The 25,213-nt window shown below is 40.5% G+C and overlaps 2 protein-coding genes and 4 non-coding genes across 6 annotated transcripts in view; 3 read left to right on the top strand and 3 right to left on the bottom strand.

The window, feature by feature from the left end:
• LOC129778091 (probable insulin-like peptide 7) overlaps positions 1–17,600 on the bottom strand; it is a 30,112-nt gene extending 12,512 nt beyond the window's left edge. Inside the window, exon 1 of the mRNA XM_055784765.1 lies at positions 17,178–17,600. Coding sequence (XP_055640740.1) covers positions 17,178–17,475 — 298 coding nt within the window. The 5' untranslated portion in view covers positions 17,476–17,600. The remainder of the gene's footprint in view (positions 1–17,177) is intronic.
• On the top strand, positions 318–389 carry Trnaq-uug (transfer RNA glutamine (anticodon UUG)). The gene has a single exon. It is a non-coding gene; the product is annotated as a tRNA-Gln (tRNA).
• Positions 2,571–2,642, bottom strand: Trnaq-cug (transfer RNA glutamine (anticodon CUG)). The gene has a single exon. It is a non-coding gene; the product is annotated as a tRNA-Gln (tRNA).
• On the top strand, positions 4,096–4,167 carry Trnaq-cug (transfer RNA glutamine (anticodon CUG)). The gene has a single exon. It is a non-coding gene; the product is annotated as a tRNA-Gln (tRNA).
• Positions 4,289–4,360, bottom strand: Trnaq-uug (transfer RNA glutamine (anticodon UUG)). Its single transcript has one exon. It is a non-coding gene; the product is annotated as a tRNA-Gln (tRNA).
• A 772-nt stretch (positions 17,601–18,372) lies between the features above and the next one.
• LOC129762533 (aminopeptidase N-like) lies at positions 18,373–21,100 on the top strand. Its single transcript, XM_055760925.1, has 2 exons — positions 18,373–20,807; positions 20,875–21,100. Exons 1-2 carry the CDS (start codon positions 18,373–18,375, stop codon positions 21,098–21,100), a joined length of 2,661 nt encoding a protein of 886 aa, XP_055616900.1.
• Positions 21,101–25,213: the final 4,113 nt, after the last annotated feature.

Raw genomic sequence — 25,213 nt, 5'->3', positions numbered from 1 at the left:
TGTGTGGCATCAGCCCAAGGAACCAATTTTTGAGATATGACCACAATTCGATTGCTTCTACAAAATCACGCACAAAATCGGCTCTTTCAAGGACCACCAAATGAAATAAAAGTAATAAACAAGGCCTTATTTTGGACACTAGTCTCCATTTTTCGTAGGACTAGGTACTTCTGAAAAAGCGCCACTTTAGAAATTCCCATAATAACTCAATTTATTACGAACGGATATTGATGATTCTGATAACGCATAAAATTGAAAATAAACCTATTGTCGGTAAAAACTGTGTATATAACCAAAGTAATCGCTGGTAGGCAGATGGTTCCATGGTGTAATGGTTAGCACTCAGGACTTTGAATCCTGCGATCCGAGTTCAAATCTCGGTGGAACCTAGAAATATCGTTCCTCTTGTTGAGTATCTGTTTTTATTGATGCACAAAGAAGTGAGCGCATTAAATCGTAGTTTCATAATTCACATGTCTATCCACTTACGTACCAAGAATGGTCATACAGATACCGAAAAAACAGGAAGTGGGTTATATCTATGGTATAACCGCAAGGGTGACGTAGGACTATCGTTGATTTAGAGATCATTTGTTTGAAGTTGAATCTGAATTCATTCTGAATGAATGAATATTTGGAGAACTTCGAAAACGAGAGCGTTACGTTGGAGCCACAAGGTTTTATGCATCCAATAATGGATACGGAAATATCCTACTGATGGGGAAGAATAATCTTCAGAAGCTATCCTGTTAATTGCGATTGATTGAAAAATCACAAAACCAAATGTATTTGGTCACAGTGTTTCATGGATAGAAAACATTAAAATAAACTCTTTCACATGAATGTAATTTTAAATTCCCAGAGGAACTGGCAGATTATTTTCAGTAACGATTAGATATTTCCACATTTTCCTCGATACTGGAAGCCCACCAGTGGTTAATGCTAACTCGATAACCATCTGTTAATAGCACTTGATTGAAACATATTTGGTCACAGTGTTACATGGATAGAAAACATTCAATTAAACTCTTTCACATGAATATATTTTGAAAATTCCCAAAGGAACTGGCAGATTATTTTCAGTAACGATTAGATATTTCTACATTTTCCTCGATACTGGAAGCCCACCAGTGGTTAATGCTAATTCGATAACCATCTGTTAATAGTACTTGATTGAAAAAAATTTGGTCACAGTGTTACATGGATAGAAAACATTCAAATAAACTCTTTCACATGAATGTATTTTTAAATTCCCAGAGGAACTGGCAGATCATTTTCCAGCAATGATTAGATCTTTCCGGGACTTTCTCGATGCTGTATGGCATCCGAACGGAAAGAATTCTGCGCGTGTATGTGTCGATCCTTCGCCGTCCACCTCCTCCAGCACGTTAGGCAACGATGTTGTCTTGTCGATGTCCTCACGAAAAATGAATGTGTCTCACCACCAGAATATCGCTTAAGTATGCTTTTTGTGTGTGATTGAATCGAGAGAAGGTGTGGTTTACGATGGCAATTTGGAAGGCAAACTAGAGGGGAATGAACTCTCTGAGCTCGGAACTTTCGGCGACTGAGCAATAATCGATTGCGGGCGCATACAATATTGGATACGGAAATATCCTACTGATGGGGAAGAATAATCTTCTGAAGCTATCCTGTTAATTGCGATTGATTGAAAAACCACAAAACCAAATGTATTTGGTCACAGTGTTACATGGATAGAAAACATTCAATTAAACTCTTTCACATGAATATATTTTGAAAATTCCCAAAGGAACTGGCAGATTATTTTCAGTAACGATTAGATATTTCCACATTTTCCTCGATACTGGAAGCCCACCAGTGGTTAATGCCAACTCGATAACCACCTGTTAATAGCACTTGATTGAAACATATTTGGTCACAGTGTTACATGGATAGAAAACATTCAATTAAACTCTTTCACATGAATATATTTTGAAAATTCCCAAAGGAACTGGCAGATTATTTTCAGTAACGATTAGATATTTCCACATTTTCCTCGATACTGGAAGCCCACCAGTGGTTAATGCCAACTCGATAACCACCTGTTAATAGCCGCGCGTGTATGTGTGTGTAGCGATGTCTTCCCAGGGAACCGTTTGTGGCATCACTCTCCTCCTGATAGATTCCCTTCTGGCCTAGGGTGCACAAACAGGCTCTTGGTGACACCGTTCATCCGCGCTTTCATGAAAAATAAAGAGCTTCACCGCAACAGCGACAACATGCTCCAATCGCTGTTCAATTAGAACTGAGTGGATTTCCGAGCGCCGCTCGCTTATATACCGATTGGTGATTTCAATAGCCTGTTTTGAAAGCAATTTTAAGACTATTGAAACAAGGTTTTGGATCAAAAAGTAACAAGTATATAACGCGTAGACATTTTATCTTTCGAATGAAGTGTTTATCATACCATTTCGTTCAGTTGTTTAGGAGCTATTAACGCTCAAAATCTCGGTCTCCGGCGTAACGCTTTCGTTTTCGAAACTTTGATATTACACCCCGGTATAGAAATGAAAGACGTAGTCCTACGTCAAAAAGATTCTTTCTATTACAGGTTCCACCGAGATTTGAACTCGGATCGTTGGATTCAGAGTCCAAAGTGCTAACCATTACACCATGGAACCACCTAAAAAAACTACTTAAACATGACATCGTACAAAAAAATAAAGGTTTTTATGGAGAATCTTGAGCTGTATTCCCATAAGTGATCGAGATCATATTATGATCATATTTTGAGTTTCAATTTATTATTGAAACTTGAAAATTGATCAAATCACAACCATTTTAGGGGTGATATAAAAGATATGAATAAATTGAATAAATATGATTGATTCTCCTTTTCTGGCGGAGGGGTGGAAGTACATCGACTCTTTCGTCCTGAGCACGAATGTTTCTACTTTTCTGAGGGGGGGGGGGACTTTTTCCGCCCCCGGTGCAAAAGCTTCAATCGACGCCACTGTCTCCAACGCATCCAAATAATTCACAAATTATACTATTCAGCATCTTTCGCAGAACAACAACAAAAAATCCGAAACTGATTGTGTTGGTGCTAGCAATAACAATGAACACAGCTATCGCTTTAGGAAAATTTCTTTTTCCCATTCGACTTGCAATATGTTGTACTTTGACGCCACTTTCAATTTAGAAACCATGCACGAATTTGTGAAAACTGAATGATCGATCTGAAAGACCGCAACCACAAATGAGCTCAAAAATGCGTCTAAATTAACACAGGCTTTCCCAAGGCAAACAAAAATCAGTTTATATATTTTATTGTTCGGATATCACTTTAGAATACATCGTATTGTAAACAGCTTTCAATAACTCTTCTGTGAAAGGATCGATTACACGAAAGCTATGACTAATGGTTGTCCATTTGATGACAACCAAATGAAAACTCGTTGGTCGTTGCTGATGATATTCGTGAAACAGTGGCCTTGAATTCCCTGCAGACTGTAGACTTTTCATCGGCCAATAGTTTGATCAGTACGGAAAGGTATGCATTCGCGCACAATGCATCGATTTAGTCGGGTCGGTGTTTGCACTTGGCCAAACCGTCGAAAATTATCGGTCGATGAAAAGTATGCAGTCTGCGGAGGTTCTAAGTGTGCTACCGGCCTTAGCACACGACGTGGCACATAGTGCATTTGGACAATGCTTGGCATTTCACAATTATTCAATTTTTCATCTCAAGAAAAATGAAATGTTATTCATTGTGATAGATGCGTAGAAATATTTCCTATCAATTGTGCAAACATCTTTGCGATGTATTAAGTAATGCTTGGGTAATGCCTAGATTTTCATTTTACCCTCTATATCATCCGCTTAAAAGTAGTCCTACGTCAAAAGGGGACAGTTGTTTCTTGCCTCCGTTCGATTTTGGTAACATAAAATTTGAGAGTGTTACCAAACTCGAAAAGAGTACTGTATCAGAGAGTTTCTACTCCTATTCTACACTTTTACGTACATAATACCATCGTGCGATTAATCATTCATGGAAACGTAGAATAAAATTGTTCATAACAATCCAATTTTTTTCTTTCTAACAGTGGTATCGTCTGATCTATTGCTTCAAGCGGTTCCATGGTGTAATGGTTAGCACTTTGGACTCTGAATCCAACGATCCGAGTTCAAATCTCGGTGGAACCTTGAGTCTCGAACTTTTTTTAATTGTATGACATTCTGAAGTTACATATAACTCGATCAGAAGTCGATCACTGATATGTGTATGTTAAAAAAGAGACAACAACAAGTGTGAGGCTGGCTTGAAAGGTTCCACCGAGATTTGAACTCGGATCGCAGGATTCAAAGTCCTGAGTGCTAACCATTACACCATGGAACCGTGCGTGTATTAGCGATTATTTTGATAGGCACAGGTCATCCACTGGCTTGATTATCCTTTACCGACTTTAGTTATTTCAAATCTTATACGAAAGAGACGAGATTCGAACATAGATTTTGGTTCGCTGTTCGGTCTCGAGTGAAGAAAATGAGTCAACCAAACATTAAATTTGTTCTGAGAAATTTGTGATAAAAGTGGTTTTTCAGAAGCGTTAGAAAAAGTAATAGACGGGTACAAAAGCTGCATCCAATCATTTTTCAGCTTGTTCTGCATCGATACCAACGTACACATCCTCAGGCTTCTTCCGGTTGTCTTTAAAATCATCCACATCAAGGTCAGCATCAGCGAATCGTTGCACGTAGCTCCCCAAACATAAGTTACCCAACATGATCAACAATAACATTCTTGTCTCATTAGAAAGTTTGCAAAATTGAGAACTTTCTGATGTGCATTTGACGTTATTGATGAGCGGTAGAACAAAGTTTAGGAACAGCATAATCGGTTCAGTCAAGCAGTGTAATAAATTTAATATTTAAAATTGAATTAAAAAAAAAACTGTAAATTCTGTATCTTTGCTGAAAATCTGTAATTCTGTACATACAGATTGTGTATACTAGATTGAACGAAAAATCTGTGTAATACAAAATATTCTGTGTATGAGGTAACCCTGGATTAGCTCTACTTAGACTGCGATATCTTTGTCTGACTGCATTATTTCCTTCTTTCAAAAATTCTATAAAAAGAATTAGTTTTTTTAGTGCCGTGACAGACGCTTCCTCCATGATCCTCCAACAAACCATTTGCTCCGTTAGAACGCTTAAAAATGTAATGCCAAGCAGTTGAACATGAGCTCAGAAACACTGGCAGCAAATGCTCGTTTCGGTAATCCGTCATGTGTTGTACGAAAGCTGCTTTGCAGTTGAATAATTACCCAGGTAAGCATCGATGGTTAAACAAAAGCTTCAATTTGGTCTAAATAAGCTTTCATACAACGTATAAATAGTTCAACATGTTGTCTTATTGAGCACTTAATGCTAGTATTCGACCATTAATAAACTGATAATTTTTATTACAGCTAATGATCGGTTCGTGTCGGTAGGGCAGAGTGTAAATAGTCGAATAAAAGATATATTGCAGGTTTAAGTTGCGTCTGTTCTGCTTTTTCATGAGTTGTTGAACAAATAAAGCACCCTCAAAACGTTTTATTGACGTATTATCCAGCTAAATACGAATGGTTGAACAAAAGCTTCGATTTAATACAACATATAGTGCAGCATATCGTCTTACTAGAAGGTTTCTAAAGTGTCTAAAAAAATATCAGAGTTCAAGAAGAATTAGTCTGCAGCATCCAGAAAGTACACACAGACTACTGTGTTGATGAGTGGAGTTGAATCTAAGGTTCGATCATTTTTTAGAAATCAACAATAACATTGATTTTTTCATTTCATTACTATGTAAACTTGATATTCTTTAATAAAATTCATTTTTGTATACACTTTCTGAACGTTTTCAGTTTTATTTTGATGTTTGAAAGTTTAAGACTACTTTTCGATGCACTCCTAGTTTTTTTCAACTAACCAGTAAGCAAATAAAATTGAAATTAAAACGGATTGGTTATCTCGCAGCCACAGATTACTTATCGAAAGAACAATGTGAGACATTATCTGATCGTATTTATTCCATGGCATGTCAAGATAATTTCGAACCCGAAAAAATCCTTGACCGATCTGGAATTGAACCTAATACCTGTCAGTATTAGCCTTGAATTTACAACGGTCTGTTAATCGTTATCGATACCAGACAGCTGAGCAAACCTGAGCCTTATTCCAGCCGATACGTCAGGCCCTACATTCAAGCTGGAGTACAAACGAATGAGATCTGCCACAACACAGGAAAATTTTGTTATAATTATCTGTTAAAAAGATGAATTTGCGAGTATTCCGATTGAGCTATCCCTAGCTTCAGTTCGGTTTCCACATTAAACCCCTCAGTGTAACCTCTATTATCCGCGAGCGGATGATCCGCGGTGCGGTTTATCCGCGAAAGCGAGTTCCATAGTAATTCTTTGGACTTTCCCGGAATTTATCAGTGAGTGGTAGGCTTTTGCTCTTTTGTTTTGGTCATAACTTTCACATTATTTGACTACTAGTGTACACCACCTTACGGATGGATAGTTTAATGATTCCTGTATTGATAAAACATAGCTATCATGCTGAAATATCTTGTTTGCATCTCTTTTTTAGTCATTGGTTGCGTTATCCGCGATTTTCGTAATCCGCGGTGACCTAGCCAGACTATTCCGCGGATAATCGGGGTTCTACTGTATTTGATTCGAGAGAAATTTGTTCATGTTCAATCTTATGCTCCTCTATATGTGTAAAGGTGGAAACAGAATGCCGCGTTGTGCGTTGCTTCTCATCAGCTGTCATTGCCTGCGTTTTGTTCTAAAACATTTTCCTGACGCAGTCTGTTGATTTTCAGTCACAATCTAGCATTCGCATCACCACTTTTCATGTAAACAAAAACGAAATAAAATTCGTGTGAAAATCTTGTTCATTGACATATCCGCGCTGGCGGCATTGAGCTTCGTTTACTAGTTTAGGGGAGCGGGAAAGAATAGCTGATTTTCAGTCGGAATGAACGCGTTTTCAAAATTAAAATTTTGAATGAAAATTAGCTTTTCCATATCAAACTAGTATTCTCTTTAAATAAAAAACATTTTTGTTTGCAGGTGGTCAAAAAGTCTCATACGAAAATGGTTTATGAAGACAACTGTATATTATGATGAAACAATTCAGCAACAATGTTGGAATTGTTTAGCCGTATGGTTGAATGAAAGTCAGAAACACGTGTTTCAAGTAATCAAATTTTAGAATTTAAAAACCGACTTCGTGTCTTCTAATCTGATAGAGATTACATTAACGAGTTTTGGACCCAAATTATGGCCTTAATTTGAAGTTGCCACCCGACGTCGACACCATGCCACTGTCATCGCGAATTCGGTGCAAGCAGTTTAGAACAAATGTTAGCGTTTAGTACAACGAGGCTAATGACGCAACGCATTATTGTGTTCGACTAAATGGAAACACACATATTTAAAATGAAGTGTCAAAGCACAATTGTCGCAACGCGACGCATAGCGCGGCATTCTGGTCCCACCTTAAACGCGCGTGGGCTCAAACTATTGTTTAAAGTTAAATTTATATGTACGACTAAAGTTCCTAAACGAATAACATACCATCATCATCATAGTCCTAAGTTAAGAAACACAAATATCCGTTGTAACTTCGTCATCTTACATGTTAGTATGTATATTGATTAATATTGATTATATACTGGATTGAAAATCCAGATCATGCATCAAAAACTCTTTACAAATCCTACGGAACATTCGAAGGGTTGTCGCTTTGCTTCATTTGGTAATGTATTGTAAAGTCGATATCTTTTGTAAAAAAAAATTATAAGAGGTTGTGTTCAAGACACGACCGCATTGTTGACGTAGAACTACGCCGTAGTTTATTTCAAGTTGCTTGTTTATAACTGCGGATATTATTTTATAATGCTACGAAAATTTTGAAATAACCATTCTACCAGTTTGGTCGTCCTGAAATTTTTTTTATTGTAGAATCATTTGACGATAATAATTTGATGATTCATTCTTGTGCTCGCAGAACAATACATACTCGAGAGATTCCCATTCGTTCTTCTTCTTTTCCTTTGTTCACGGAGACTTTACATTTACGATTTCCCTTTCGTTTCTCGCCGATAAGTTGCTCGTTTTTGACAGCTCTGTTCGGGAAAGCACACAAAGGACAGACCTAATGTATCAGGAAATGGGAATGCTTCCAATTTTCATCAATTTAAACCATATACAGACTATGGGATTGTAATGTATAGCATAACAAACAAATCTTAGGGAATTCCGATTCGTTTGGTATGTAAATCGCCAAAATCCGTTCGCGGCGAAAATAGTTATTAACGTTCACTTTATTTCATAAAAACGTGACCTGTTTTCTGATTTGACACCCTTAATGAAAGACGTAGTTCTACGTCAAAAGTGAGTTCTGGGTACAGCACATTCTAGAGCTCATGGTTCTAAGGTCTCATGCTTGTCTTGTTGTATATCGGTACATTTCTTTACCATACGTTATCGTGTTTTGTAGATAGTTCGGGGTCATGCCGTTAGTCAACTTATATATGAACGTAAGCGTACAATACCTAATTCGCTGTCCCACTGACTTCCTTTGCAAGCATTCGAGCATAAATCTCTGTGGAGTTAGTCGATCACATCTCAATGTAAGACGCATCGCCTCGTTTTGCACAATTTGCATTCTTTGCATTCAACTCTTATTTGCAATAAATATGCACAATAATCAAATGTGGACCATTTAGAGCTTTACAGATCGTGATGTTACATTCAGAGGTCAAGAATCGGTTAATTCTACAAAGCACTCCATATTTTTGGGCTGCCTCCTTTATAGTATAGTTTATATGTTCGTCGAAGTGCAGCGCAATGTCGATACCACCATTTATTTCGTTTTGTTTAGTTAAGTTTCTTCCATTTCAACCAACTTTTCTGGAGCCCAACTGGGATGTCATTGTTAGAGTTAGAGGATGTTGTTTCAAGAGTATCGTTTGAAAACGTGACCGGAATAAATCGCCTCGGCAAACAACTGCAACAGAAACAACTGGTCTGAAAAAGTGTAGTAGGCTAGAAATACTGTGACGTGGGAAACATCGTGGGTACTCACAGAAAAAAGCGTGATTTCTATTATAATTTTTTTTTCGTTTTTGTTTTCCGAAATTAATTCTGAGGCCTTGTTAGCCCACCCAATTTGTCAGAACAAGCATGTGCAGTCAAGAAGTTACTTCTAAGCACGTGGCAAATTAATTTTCAGTGATTCATCTCTTAAAGTGAAACCCCAAATGGCGACGGTAGCAACACGTAAGTATAACCCGTTTCCTTAACTATTATTGGAACATGCCGCAATCACTGTGAAAATAAACGCTTCTTTGTTAAGGTAGTTTTGTTCCTTAAGAAACTAAAATTTCAAATCCTTCGGCAAAAAAAAAAGTTCCGCGGAGTTCCGCTCCAAAACATTCCTCAACTTTTCAATCATTATACCCTTGATATTCTGCAAGTGATTCTTGTTGCTCAAGTCTGCTCTTCTGATCACAGTTTATGTTTTTCAGATGATATTTCTACAATCAAGAATAAGCAAATTTTCGAACAATGGCTCCCAGTTGACCCCTCCCAGAGAAAAGATCGAACACCAAAAAGGTGAACACCTTTTTGTTGAGTTTTTATGATACGGATGATTTCTCTAAAGAATTTAAAGAAGAGCTTTTGAAATTTTGCAAAGTTTATTGCTACAAAATTAACCAGAGATGGTCGAAATGCTGCAGATCATATTCAATATTCGTAAAGCAAAATTCTGACTGGTTGTCAACACCAGTTAAGCTTCCGGCATATCTGAAAGGTAAAACTAAAGACGGTTTGCAGTCTGTTCCTCAAAATGTTCGAAAAAGACAAAAAGGCGACGTGTTGAAGATCTTATTAACAACAATGCACCTGAAGAGCTTGCATTCGCTGCCAATGTATCAAACTGTTCGAGTGCAAATCAGGAGAAAGCACTGACGGCGGCACAAGCACTGGCTCTATATGGGGATTTGGATCTCTCTGAAAGAAAGTACAATGTAGGGTAACACGGGGTGAGTTGGACATATGGGGTGATTTGGACCACCCCTTTATCTCAAAAAGTACTTCTCAACTTGGATTTTTTATAATGTCATTTTCTTTTATTATTGAATCGCATGTAACTAACGTAAAAAAAACTTCGGTTAAATTCGACAGGTAGAAGGAAACGGTAGCATGAACACAACAAGCACTTTGATTGTCAAAAAATGTGAGTATTCCGATCGTGGCTTTAAGGTTTTACCCGCTGATTAAACAAACTTTTCGTGCATTGTGCAGTATAGTTTTGTTCGCCTATAGAAGAGGAACAATTTGATGCAGCGAAACTGTAAGTTTGATAACAATAAATGAAATCAATTGCATTTTAATTTTCGCATGTTGTGTGGGGTGACATGGACACGTTTCTGTGGGGTGAATTGGTCCTACAGTTTTGAGGCTTTTCTTCGATCTAATTGATTCCAGATGTCACGGAATTACAAAAAGAGAATGGGCAGATAACGTTGGAAGAAGGAGGAGCTTGAAAGAGCAACGCAGGCCATCGAGAACGGATTTTCTTTGACCAAGCATCAAAAGTGTTTGAAAATGCTCGAACAACAGTGAAAAGATTCATGCAGAATTCGAGATGGTGTCTATCCAATTTTTCTGGTCTGGAATCTGGCCAAGACACCTGGTATCGATCCCAAAACACTGTTACTGATTGTAATATTATCCCAAAATACTTTACATAAACATAAGCATGTTTTTTTTCGATGAAACACGCACTGGACCAAATCACCCCACAGACGGTCCAAATCACCCCGCATCAAATTTTAATGTCCAAAACTCATCACTTTTATTTTATGATATATTTGGTAGTTTGAAGCTTGATATAATGATTAAACATTATTGATTGAGAGAAAACAAGTGTAGCTCAATATACGATGTGACATTTTTTATTTAGACCGTATTGGTTTGGAAATATTAAGCGATTTGCTTAGGTGGTCCAAATACCCCCTTTTCCCCTACTTCGAAGAACTTTGAATGAAATACATCCAAATTTGCTACCAAGTCTTTATGCATTGAAACAAGAAAAAGCAAAAATAACTCCTAAATTGATCTCTGCGACCGAGACGTCTGCTGAAGTAGATTTACAAGATCTTATGAATTGCACCTCCGCTAGCATCGTCAAAGAAATTTCGCTAATGACTTCAACTTTGACGGCAGTTCAGGGCATAGTGCATACAAGTAAAAGTTTACGGAAGCAGGAAGTTCAGACGAAAGTTTGTTAGTCGTTGCACTGGTTCCCTTTAAACTGATCGACTCCGCAAATAACGCTATCATCTGGATAAATCCTAGGCCAAGTTCAACATCGAACTGTAGACCGCTTAAATTTGTGTTCACGAAGGAAGACTCACAAGCTACTCTTGGCATTCAGTCAGAAATGGAGAAGAAAATTAAAGCGTTACAGATTTTCATCATCAACAACGATAGCGCTCAGATCGTTGTATGTTTTGAATTATATGTGCTTTCCGGAAATAAAGCTTCTGCAAAATGCTTAATTTGTGGATCTTTTCCGAAAGAGATGAGTACATCGAAGGCTGTTGAAACAGTACCAAGTACCGAAACTTCCAAGCTAGGCCTGTCACCACTGAATTGCAAGATAAAATGTTTTGAATGCGTAATTCACATCGGTTACAGGTTAGCATTATAGAATGTTTAATAGTGTATAAATAATAACTATCATTCATTTCAACAGATTGCCATTCAAAACCTAGCAAGTGAAAGCTGCTGAACATAAACAAGAGTATGAAAGCAGGAAGCGAGAAATTCAAGAGGCGTTCAAGTCAAGGATGGGTCTAGTTGTCGACAAGCCGAAACCGGGGTATGGTTCAAGCAATGACAGCAACACTGCTGTCATTGCTTGAACCATAATTTTCAATTGCTGTCATTGCTTGAACCAAAATTTTTCTCGGATCCACAAACCAGCTAGGAAATAACAGGGGTAAGTGTGGAGCTGATAACGAATTTCGCTACAATTCTCCGTATGGTATCATCGGGGCGAAAAATTGAAATGCCCAAATACCAGAAATTATTGTCGGATACAAGCGATCTCTCCATAAGCCTGTACGGATGGTATTTTATGCCTGTAACTGTGCATAAGTTATTGGTACACAGTTCAGATATTATGGAAGCATTTGATCTGCCTGTTGGCCAGTTATCGGAAGAGGCTTTAAAAGTTACACACAGGCTTATCAGGGAGAACAGGTTGAAGCATACAAGGAAAGCATCAAGAATTTACAAGTAATAAGGACTTGATGAACTACATGCTGCTTTCTTCTGACCCTTCCATAGTAGGGAAGAGAAAAACTGTAGCGAAAAATCATCACACGGATGTCAATGATATTTCTTCTTTTTTTTTGCTGATACAGTTGAATTTGATTCTGTTTATCTTTTTAATGAAACTGAATAATTTACAAAATAATCGAAATATGTAAGAAAAGAAATAAAACATAAGCTGTCCCGATTCCGTTCCTGCACAAAGCGTCGTACGCGACATTCCGTTCCAATGCAATTATGAGAATTTTTCGATGGTAGAATTCTCAATTGCCCTCCTCTCATGTTACAATTCAGCTCCGGGGTCGGACAAGATTAAATTCAACTTGTTGAAGAATCTTCCCGACTTGGCGAAACAGCGTTTGCTGAACTTGTTCAACAAGTTTCTGGAGCTGAATATTGTCCCGCATGACTGGAGACAAGTGAGAGTGATAGCCATACGAAAACCCAACAAGCCGGCTCACGATTACAACTCGTATAGGCCGATTGCAATGTTATCCTGTATTCCTAAATTTTAGGAAAAAATGATCCTACTTCGTTTGGACAAGTGGGTCGAAACGAACAATTTCCTGTCAAATACGCAGTTTGGCTTCCGCCGGGGTAAAGGGACGAATGATTGTCTCGCGCTGCTATCTTCTGAAATCCAAATCACATTTGCTCGTAGAGAACAAATGGCTTCCGTTTTCCTCGATATCAAAGGGGCATTTGATTCAGTTTCCATGGAAATTCTCTCAGAGAAACTTCATAATCGTGGACTTTCACCAATTCTGAATAATTTCCTGTACAATTTACTGTCAGAAAAGCACATGTTTTTCAATCATGGCAGCTTGAAATCTTCTCGATACAGTTTTATGGGCCAACCACAAGGCTCCTGCCTAAGCCCCCTCTTGTATAGTTTTTACGTCAATGATATGGTTGATTGTCTAACTAGAAACTGCACGCTGAGACAACTTGCAGTCGATGGAGTTATTTCCATCACGGGTACTAATCCCGTCGTTCTGCAAAAATACTTGCAAGGTACCCTGAACAACCTGTTCACGTGGGCTCTCAAGCTGGGTATCGAATTCTCTACGGAGAAAACCGAAATGGTCGTTTTTTCTAGGAAGCACGAACCCGCCCAATTCCAGCTTCACCTATCCGGTAAAGCGATCAGGCACTCGATGTTTTTCAAATACCTTGGAGTATATTTTGACTCTAAATGTACCTGGGGAATCCACATTGCGTATTTGAAACAGAAATGCCAGCAAAGAATCAATTTTCTCCAAACAATAACCGGAACATGGTGGGGCGCCCATCCAGGAGACCTCATTCAGTTGTACAAAACAACGATATTATCAGTGTTAGAATATGGCAGTTTTTGCTTCCGATCAGCTGTCAGGATTCATATTATCAAGCTGGAGAGAATACAATATCGTTGCTTGCGTATAGCAATGGGGTGTTTGCATTCGACACATACGATGAGTCTCGAAGTCTTGGCAGGAGTACCCCCGCTTACTCTTCGATTCACAGAATTATCCTACAGATTTCTCATCCGTTGCAAGATCATGAATCCATTGGTGATTGATAACTTCGAAAATCTACTCCAACTGACTCCTCAGTCAAGTTTTATGTCTTTGTACCATGATTTCCTTACCCATGAAGTGCACCCTTCACCAGGCATCTCCAACCAAGTTTGCTTCCCATACTTTTGCAATTCCTCTGTCAATTTTGATATGTCCAAGCGACAAAAAATCCATGGAATCCCAGATCATCTACGCTCCGATTCTATTCTGCCGATATTTTCGGCAGAATATGGGAAAGTTAGATCTGATAAAATGTTCTTTACTGACGGTTCATTCATAAACGGGTCCACTGGCTTCGGCATCTTCAATGAAAATTCCAGTGCCTCTATCAAACTCAAAGATCCTTGTTCCGTGTATGTCGCTAAACTGGGTGCGATATACTACGCACTAGGGATCATTGAAACATTGCCCATCGACCATTATTTTATTTTTTCAGACAGTCTCAGCTCAATAGAGGCTCATCTTATTTCCTAACAAGAATAAGACATCTATTGAGTATTTTGGTCGAAAAATTATTCAAGATTACCTTAGCATGGGTTCCCTCTCAATGCTCGATTCCGAGGAATGAGAAAGCGGACTCGCTAGCTAAGGTGGGCGCTTCAGAAGGCACACTTTTTGAAAGGCAAATTTTTTTCACATTCCTCGTCAGGACACACTCGTTAGTTGGCAGCGCATGTGGAGTGAAGATGAGTTCGGTCGCTGGTTACACACGATTATCCCTAAGGTTTCAACGAAAGCTTGGTTTAAGGGATTGAATGTAGGTCGTGATTTCATTCGCGTGATATCTCGGCTTATGTCCAATCACTACAACCTAAACGCGCATCTCTATCGCATTGGGCTCGCAGCAAACAATCTTTGTGATTGTGGCGATGGCTACCACGACATCGAGCATATTGTCTGGTCGTGTATCCGGTTCCATGCTGCTCGCTCTCAGCTCTCTAGAGCACTGAGAGCAAAAGGCACACAATCGGATATCCCCGTCCGGAATATCTTAGGTAGCCGTCATCCTGATCTTAAGCTTCATCTATACCTGTTCCTCAGAAACGCCGATGTCAACGTTTAATGATGTTTCCTTCGTTGTGTCCCTGTTTCATATCCCTCCTATCCGATCTATAAACTTTTACTTAGTCGCGGCAATACATACACACACTCTTTACAGATACACGGGCCAAAGGTTGTGCAGTCCACTGATGATTCAACAAGAGCCAAAGGTTGTACCGCTCATGACAACTCTACACGAGCTGATGATTGCGCCGGCTAGTGACCATTCTATCCTGGATTCCTCGAGAAGACGCACCACGCTAGATATGGGGTACATACTAGGGGGGCGTTGCTGATTAATGGTCAGCTGCATCCCAATAGGAAGTATCCAGTGTCGGGCACAGGTACAGAGCATTGGAGACAGCAGCATCACAATTACGAAAACACTTGTAATACTAACCTCGAGTCAACCGCGAGTAATCGGTTACATATTACTAACATAGTTATAAGGCAAACATTGTCGAAATATTGAACTCCCGGCCCCGTCAGGTTGACGCCATATGAGCCTTAATAAAAATATATATTTTGGATAAAAAAAAGCTTTCTCATCACGTTAATTAAAAGAGGTGTACTTATTCTAAAACTAACAAATATTACAAAATAGAGAGAAAAAAAATTCTTTTAAAAAAAATTCCAAAATAATAAATAAATAATAAATAGTATAGAGTTTCTCCTGCTGTACAATACATGTATGGAATGTAAAAATTAAATGTGACCCTAGAATAGAAAACATTTAAAAATTGAAAAAACACCACAGTGGCGTTTGCGTAACTTTGCCATCGGATGAAAAATAAAATATAAAGCATTAATCTTTTATGCAAAGAGTAAGAATATAGTAAGTAAAATGTATTCAATTGAGAAAAATGAAGCATTAGCAACTTAGACGAAAAAATATATAAAAAAATGAAAAATCACCACGGTGGCGTTTAGGTCACTGTGTCGTCGGATGAGATATAAAAGATTGTGTGTTATTAGCCTTTTATCTGAACAGGAGAAGCATTACAGAGAACAATTTAATTTTATGTCACTAATAATATACTATACACTATTAATTTGACGCTTAAGACACTTTTGCGATTACGTATAACACATAAGTCTTTAATGCAAATAGTAGATTTCATCATAACTAACATTTTTTCCATTATACCTATCCGAAAAAATGACTATAAGGGTTGTTTTGATTTTTGTCCCGCATCCCCATATATTCAACGCACTGTGCGCCGTCGGAAGCGGACCGGTTAGTTTGAAACATAGGATACGATCCGAAAATTAGCGAGTGTCGGATGGCATACGTTTGTCTGGTGCATTACGTTTGCCCAGTTAATTTTTGTTTTAAAATATATCATTCAATGCATTTCAAAAGTATTGCACCACAAGCTGAAATTTCCACAATCATAGGTATTTTGGTCTGGACATTTAGCGCGCAAAATTAGAACTCGTATACTCGCGCACGACATCACAGACCGCCTTATACCCATGATGTTTCTCCCGCGCCACAACTCTCCTAGCCTCCTAGCCACTTTTTCTGAGCGGTTGTTTTCTGGGACGATTTATTCCGGGAACCGTTTGAAAAAAGTCTTTCGTCGAACCAGCTATGACTGAGACGTTTCAGGTCCAGAACGTGTGTTCAACAGAGTAACTTATGGTTACGATTTTCATTATTCACAACGTGCAGAACGACAACATTGTTTTGGACTAATACCTCCACTAATATCATTAGGGCAAAATATCACCTGTTGCATACAAATAAATAAAGAAATGCATAAAAGTGTTTGCCAATTCAAATACCTCGCTAGCAAGTTAAGAATGTAAGCTTGTAAGATAAGGCAATCGATAAACAATTTCTAATAAAAAGCACATTTCTTAGGTTTTCACATTATTTTCCGTAGAATTGCCGTTGTAGCAACAATGAGTTGATTTGGTCTCCATTGTCTGATATTTCTTTGGTTAATTTAGGTGAACATGTTCACACTTATTATCACTTTCAAGAATCCTACATTTCCTATACAATGCAGAATTTTCAGTATCATATGAAAGCTTCCGAAACTACACTCAAGATGATATTGAATACCACGTTCTTTGTGTATTCACTTGATTTTTAATCAGACTCGTTTAGGATTCCTCCGAGACTCGAAGCACCAATGTTCGCATATCGGCACACTACACGACTTTAAAGACAATCACACATCGAAGGTCTAGTAATCACCGTTAGCTCGCTTCCCGGGATTCGAAGCGTCGATCATCGCCGGCACCACTTCCGGCTGGTCGTTTCTCCGCGAAATCCGATAGATATCCTTCTCGCAGGCCCAGTACAGATGCCGGATGAGCTTCTCGCGGCACCGCGAGTGACTCTCCTGGTGCCAAACTTTTTCCCAATCGGCACGAGTCCGCTCGCCAAACGCCACCTCGAGTGCATCCTCGGCACTCGCACTCGCCCCACTGACGTCCACAGCGACATCCAACAGGACGCACAGAGCCGTTACCGTCGACAGCGGGATCCACATTTTACTGCTATCCTCAGTGTCCAAAATCCTCTTATCACTCGAAACTCGAAATTCCCAATCAGAGATCCAATTAGAGCCGCTCACTGTCCGATAACAGACTCATCTCACAACGGAGCTTTGGTGCGAACTGTACCGTCACCTGGAGCAGACCAAAATGAGGCCACAAGCCCACCTCCGGTGGACTTTTATAAGACCAACCCAATTCACCAAACGCTACGCGGCGGCTGCGATGTGATTCGTGTCAATGGATTTTATTTTATCACTTATTGGAACAATCGGTTCGCAGGACAGGGAAGAAGCATTGCGATTGGCCTTCCGATGGCCACAAGACACAACACACATAACGCATAACGGCCACAGGTGAGTCCCCACACGTGTGTGTGGGTGGACTGCGGCGATAACAAATTCAGCACATAAATTAACGGAGCCGGTGCAAATAGTGTCCGATTCATTTATTGTGTTTGTTTTCTTGAGAGTGCAGGAAAAAAATGCGAATTGTCCCCACAAACGGGGTCGATTGGAAGGCAATAATGGCGATAGTTATGAAGTTTGACCGTGTGTGTGTGCCAGTGCTCCGAGTCGGGCGAGCTAATCATCGATTCCGTTCCGAAAATAGAAGACGTCTTCGTCTTGTCGGTCCACTCAATGAAAAACTAGATGTGGGAGATCCCACACCTTGGGTGTAGAATTAAACCCAAGAATGCTCGTTCCAAATAATCACCCCCGAAATAGTCGCAACAGTTGCTTCCACATTTCATAACAACCATTTCCTTCCGTGCAAAAGCCCACATCCGCGCTCACGTAAAATGTGTGTTTATCTGTGTTCCGAATTGCGCGCCAGGAAATGCTACTTAAATACCCGATTGCTCGCACTCGAGCCGCTTAGTCTCCCTCGACATGATCCGCGTCCACGTCTGGTTTCGTGTTTGTTTATGTTTTGTGTTTGTGTTTCTATTCGGCGTCGTTAACGGGAAGTCTCTCCGACTGCCAAATGCAACCGTTCCACTGCACTATGACCTGCGGCTCCAAACAAACGTCCACTCGGGGGATCGTAGCTACAGTGGACGCGTCACGATCACGATCTACGTAAGGGAACGAACGAACCAAATCGTACTCCACGCCGATGCGAGTTACGACTCGAAGATAGTGCGGTTCTGCGAGAGCCAATCGTTCGCAACCATTGCGATCGATCACGTTGGGCTGGAATCGGACTCGCAATCGCTGAAGATCGTCACCAAACGGCAGCTCGAGCGATCGGAGCGCATTCTGCTGACGATCGAGTTCAGTGGGACGCTGCGGAACGATCGGACGGGATTTTTCATCGATCACTACTACCCGAACGGGGACGAGTTCGACGATGCGGTGTTCTATGCGATGACCGAGTTTCAGCCGTGCTACGCAAGGACTGCCTTTCCTTGTTACGACGAACCGGGGCTGAGGGCGACCTTCGACGTGGAGGTTGTGTGCGATGTGCGTTACAATGTCCATTCGAACGGGGAACTGCTGCAGGAGGCGGTGCTTGACGACACCCGGAAGCTCGTGCGCTTCGTGCGAAGTCCTCCTATGCCGAGCTATTTGGTTGCTGTGTTGATTTCAGATTTTGCTGAGAATGTTGCCGATTTCAACGGGGTGCGGGTGGGGATGTTGACCAAGCCCGGCAATCAGCGAGATTTGGCATTTGCGTTCGACATCACCGGAAGAGCGCTGGATGCGCTGCAGGAGTACTGCGGCCAGAATTACTCTCTCCCAAAGTTGTACCAAGTCGGCATCGATGGACACATGGGTGGAATGGAGAACTGGGGGTTGATATTATACAACGAGCAGTATTTGGTGTTGAATTTTGAAAAGGCCGGTCCCGCAGCTAGGTTCCACGCCTGCGCGCTGATAACGCACGAGGTGGCTCATCAATTCTTCGGCAATTTGGTTGGATTTCGGTGGTGGACCCATTTGTGGCTGAGTGAGGGGTTTGCCACATTTATGGAGGAGAAGCTATCGCGTAAATTTCTACCCCAGCTAGGATGGTACGCGGACATGCACTACGCCATGGGCACGTGGAAAACTTTGAACCGAGACTCGCAACCGTTGACCTATCCGATGTCCCATTACGTCGAGCAATCGGAAGAGATCGAGTATCTTCTCCAAACATGCGCATCACTCATTGTCTACCAGAAATCGGCACGAATTATTCGGATGATGGAATACTGTCTAGAGGAGGACATATTTCAACGTGGAATCCGACGTTTCATCGCTGACCATCAGTTCGACTCCGTCGTCCCTGAAGATTTGTACAACAGTCTCTCAACGGCGATGATAAACTATCCCGATATGCCCGACAATGCCACTATCGCAGCTATATTCGACAGCTGGACAAATCAAGCGGGCCACCCGATTGTATATGTGGAATCATTCAGCAATACGAGTGAATATCGCTTCAGCCAAAAACCCTACAAAAGCGCTCTCTGCAACGGTTGTCGCTGGTGGATACCAATTTTCTACAGTTCGTACGACTTGGACGATGGTTTGGATGAGATGCCAGCGTTTTGGCTTCCAGCTGATCGAACCTCAGTCGTCGAGTGGATGGACGGAACCCTTCCGTTGGTGAATGGCCGATCGTTCGGTTTTTACCGGGTGAATTATTGGCCCGGCGGATGGAAACGAATCATCGCAAACTGGCACCATATAGCGGCTACCACTCGAGCTAAACTTCTTGATGACGCCTTCAGCTTGGTGAGAGAACAAGAGCTGCCCTTCACAACGCTTTTCCCGATGCTGGCTAAACTTACGAACGAATCGGACTCGATGCCGTGGATGGCAGCGATGGCCAACCATAACCTGTGGAACCTAGTCCGCGCGATGAGTGCTATCGACGCGGTTGTAGGCAAAAGCATGCGATCATTTGCGAAGCATCTAACCACAAGAATGTTCGAAATTTTCAAAACCAACCAAAGCGATGCCACCGGCGACCAGCAACCGGCGAGTGAAGAAATCCTACAGTTGGCCAATAGATGGGCCTGTAGACTGGGGATGGTACGCTGCGGAATTGATTCCAAACAGATGCAAACGTCCCGAAACTGTCGCCGGCTAGTTTCGGCGGGATATCTGCGAGGTCTCGGGTGTCATTTGGGATCCTTCCGAGGACTATCGGAAGCCGTTAGTCACGAGATATGTTTGAATGACCGAGTAACGTTTGGACAGTTTCTGCAGAATGTACTGAACAACTATCAGTGCCCACAGATGCTGGAGCTACTATGGAATGTCGTCGAAGCGGGTGTGCCATATGTGAGCGTCATCCTTCAGAGTATTGGCGAACAATTTTGGACCGTTCAACATGTGTAAGTGTTCAGTAGTGCGTTCAACATCTCTTCAAATAATTCACCATCTTCTTCTTTCTACTCACAGCGTAGAAAACCGGAAAATAGAGCAGTTTCTGATTAGGATGTCTTCGTATGCTATCCGACCAGCAGAGCAGCTGCTGGTTACGGAACTGATGGAACGACTGGGCGAAGGCTCCGCTAGCCGTCGGAAATTAGTGGTGGTGGAGATGAGTCGAGCAGCTCGGATTGCAAAATCTGTACTGGTGGAATTCGAGCGGATTGAGAAAAGGTTCGAGCAGTCCGATCTCTAGCATAGTCTGTTTATGTTGTAGGTGTGTTGTCAAGCCATTGCCGGCGTTATTCGTTGACGATAAAATAAACTTCTAAATGTGTTGATAAACAAGGCATAGTTTTGTTGCCATTTAGATATTTGGGACTGCTTTTTTTCGGCTCAAGATGACAACTACAACAAATATCTATTCCAGATGTATTTCGACATTTATCGAGACAATGTCTCGCGAGCAGCCCTATGAAGAAGTGAGGAAACATAATTTTTTTCGATGGAGACAGGCTAGCTGAGCACTTCACTCGTCTCCCAAGTTCCCTGCCTAACTTCACAGCTCTTGATATCCAATGTTCCGAGGTTTCGTTCTTGGCATTACAAAAGCGACAAATATCATCTTGTACCAACCTTATGTTCCAAAGACGGTATTTGTTCGGACAGTCTTCTGTTATAAGACCAGTAAATGTGCTTAGGTTCTATTCAGACTCAGCAATTGTACAGTAACTTTAACAGATGATTTTTTTTTTGGCTGGTTGAGTTGCACAAACAATAGGGTGGCAGCAAAAATAGTCATGTCAAATTTCAAAAACCGATTATGTACATTTTGTTTATTGGCCCAAAAAAATGACCTGTGCGAAGTTTCAGTTCAATCGGACATGATTTAGGGGTGCCTCAAAGCGTTCAAAGTTTTGATTTTTGACGTAGGATTACGTCTTTCGGGAACATATTGGGGTACAAATTGAAAATCGAAAATCGAGCACATCGTGAAAATTGTCCAATTTCAAACGCTGATTGCTCAGTCATTTCATGATGGATTGATGAAACTTTCGCGTCAATCGATTCCGGCACTCCATAACAATTTTTTACATTGTATGAAATAATATATGTCATGAAACTAACATCAAACAATTGAAAAATCTCAACTCCTGTCCTAACGGAAATACCATGATTGGTCAAAATTGACCACACATGCGGCGGTTCCCTAACAGAGACATCAAAACCAAGCTGCCTGGGGGAAATTGGCATTGCAAGTACATGAAAGTAGGGATAGCTTTTGTTCCGACCGAAATATGTTCCCTAACAGAGACATCTAAACCAAGCTGCCTGAAGGAAATCGGCATTGCAATTACATGAAAGCAGGGGGAGCTTTTGTTCCTACCGAAATGTGTTCCCTAACAGAAACACCAAAACCAAGGTGCCCGGGGGAAATCGACAATGCAAATACATTAAAGTATGAAAAGCTTTTGTTCCTACCGAAATGTGCTCCCTAACAGAGACATCAGAACCAAGATGCAATGCCTATGCAAATATATTCAAGTCGCAAGCATTTTTATATTGCAAGTAAGGTGAGTGATACTACCAATTCTAGCAAATAAAATTTAAGTTTGGAACTTTAATATTGGTTGCTTCGTCAAATTTCATATCAATGAGCGATAGTGTGTTGTGAAAAATTTAGCACAAGTGTAAGTGTAAAATTGTATATGGTAGTAGTTGTGTTAAAAATGTTAAAAATTAGAAACGATTCATTTCAATTTTCGTAAATAATATCCAAAGTGTGTTCCCACTCGAGAACGGGTCGTTCGGTTAAAGCTGTCTGTTTTGTTGTGTTCATTTTCTCCCAAGGAATGTTCATACGGCGAGAAAAATTGGAAAAGTGAAGAAATAGTCGAAAAAGTGATTTCCCATATGCTTTCCATATTGTATTAGGAGAAATTCGCATTGGGTTGAATAAAAGGTTGAACACTCAGAAAGTAAAAATTATAAAAGAAAATTATCTTTTCCATTTCAAATATGTTTTCTATATACAGTAGAACCCTGATAATCCGCGGAATAGTCGGGCTAGCTCACCGCGAATTGCGAACATCGCAGATAACGCAATGAAGGGCTAAAAATTAAGTGCAGACACAAAAAAGATATTTAAGCATCGATACAGAAATCATTAAACTATCCATCTGTAAGGTCGTTCACATCAGTGATAAGATAATATAAAATACATGACCAAAACAAAAGAACAAGACCCTACCGCTCACTGGCAAATTCCGGGAAGTTCTATAGAATTACAAGTGAACTCGCTTTCGCGGATCCGCTCGCTGATAATCGAGGTTCTACTGTATTAAAGAAACATGTTTTACTGATGACAAAAATTGATAATTGTGTTCGCTATTGATTATTATCTTATATTGCATTGGTGAGTTTTTTTCTTTATTTCATTCTTACATAACACAGGAGGCATCTCGTCTAGGGTTACAGAGGGCGGTTTTCATGATGTCTCATTCGGCATCTTTTTCATGGTCCCCAAATCATTATCAAAGAGTTTAAATATGTAATTCTTCAAGCATATCCAAAATTTACAGATAGCCTAACGGAATCCTACGTCAACTATGCGGTCGTGTCTCGAACACAACCTTCCTGTGACTTTTTTATTCTCGAAAATCTTCCAAGGGGTAAAGGAAATTTAGAAAATCGAAATTTTTTTTCGATGCCAAACGACTTAAAAATGCATAAAACGTCGAGATCTGGTGTTATCTCGAAACAAACATTTTTGGCCGAAAATCAACTTTTTGGGACTTGGGAAAATCAAAACATTGAGTGCTTTGAGGCACCCCTAAATCATGTTCGATTGAGCTGAAACTTTGCACTGATCATGTTTTGGGCCAATAAATGAAATGTACATGATCGGTTACCTACAGAAACTTTGGTTCTGTGACCAGATACTTCTGCCCCTGTTCAGCTACCCATAGTTTACCCATAAGTAAAGTGACCAGATGGTCAGAGGTCTAACGCGGGATACAAAAAACAAAACGTTATGTATATACATTATGTGAACATAAACCACAGTTTAACGAGTCTCAACTGATCAGTATTATTTCTTTCTGAGTATCGGTACTTAGTTGTGATTTTTCGGTGGCTTAGATTTTGCGTACGCCCGAAAATCACTCGCTCAATCAGGGCATTTACGCCTGGCAAGCACGATTCAAATTCTACAATTTTCTTCAAATTACCGAATGGAATGTTCGAAAATTCCAATTCATTTTTCATCGATTTTAGTGTTAACGTAAGCATTCAAAAAATGGACTAATTTCGGATGACGATGAAAGATAATTTACAACAAAAATGATTCAAGGCTGTTGATTCGCTGCAGCAGCACTGTCAAGCAACTTGATGATTTTTCCATAATACAAGCTCCACCCCACAGCAAAAGAGTTGGATATCCTGAGACATTTTGTGTCCGCCGGATATAGCCGATCTGGTATTTACAATATCATCTCATTGCCGCTCCTTAAGCTGGGAGATCGAAGCAACCGGCCAGACGGTGGAGAAAAATCTGGCCAAAATGGACATTTTTATGCGGAAGCGTCAAACGAGACCGGCCGTATCTGAGCAGCAGGCAATCACCCAGAAGGAGTAGCTTGAGGTGCTGGTGAAAAACTCCTTTTCGTACTCATAATGAAAGACGAGACGTACTTGATGCTAGAATTCAATGAATGGCAGGGGACCAGGTACTTTACGTTCCTCAGATATGCGATGACGTCGAATATATAATTCACATCAAGTTCTCGAAGAAGGTCCTTCTCTGACAGGCGTGAAGGAAATGTCCAAGCCACTCTTCTTTCGAGTCATATGGTGAACGGGGAGATATATAGTACGAAGTGCTTGCCGGAGTTGGGAAGGTGATGTGGTCTTTATGCCGAACCTGGGATCAGCCCATTATGTCAAAAGATCACTGGAGGATGGATCGGCTGGAGATAAACATTGTCGCAAAGACCACCAACCTTCCCAACATTCCCCAGCTGCGCTCGATAGAAAACTTCTTGGTGAATGGCCAAAATAGAGAGACAGACGACCATCAAAGCCACGAAAAGGTAAAATAACACGCCGATATACATCTTTTCATCGGCCATGGTTCAGGTTCCGGCCAACATCCGTAAGACCGCCCAGCGCTTCATTTACGATACTTCATCAAACAACTCTGCCTCTTCCTGTCGAGTATACACTAGTTCTTCCGGCTTATTTAAAACGTTAAGCCCTGACCGAGCTAGGGGACCAAAGATGAACTTTTCGTCTGACTCACGTGGGTCCCTGCGGATCAATAGGGGACTTTTATAAAAATCATTTTCCAATTTTGTTGCTGTCGCTTCCA

This window comes from Toxorhynchites rutilus, chromosome 1, assembly GCF_029784135.1.
Source record: "Toxorhynchites rutilus septentrionalis strain SRP chromosome 1, ASM2978413v1, whole genome shotgun sequence".
NCBI classification, from domain to species: domain Eukaryota; kingdom Metazoa; phylum Arthropoda; class Insecta; order Diptera; family Culicidae; genus Toxorhynchites; species Toxorhynchites rutilus.
The sequence above is the reverse complement of the archived record's forward strand: the minus strand, read 5'-3'. Positions and strand labels throughout refer to the sequence as shown.

Bases quoted from the DNA above. Each gene is read 5' to 3' on its own strand.
- LOC129762533 (XM_055760925.1), top strand. From the start codon at position 18,373: ATGATCCGCGTCCACGTCTGGTTTCGTGTTTGTTTATGTTTTGTGTTT. The intron at 20,808-20,874 runs GTAAGTGTTCAG...TTCTACTCACAG, and splicing joins TTTTGGACCGTTCAACATGT to CGTAGAAAACCGGAAAATAG.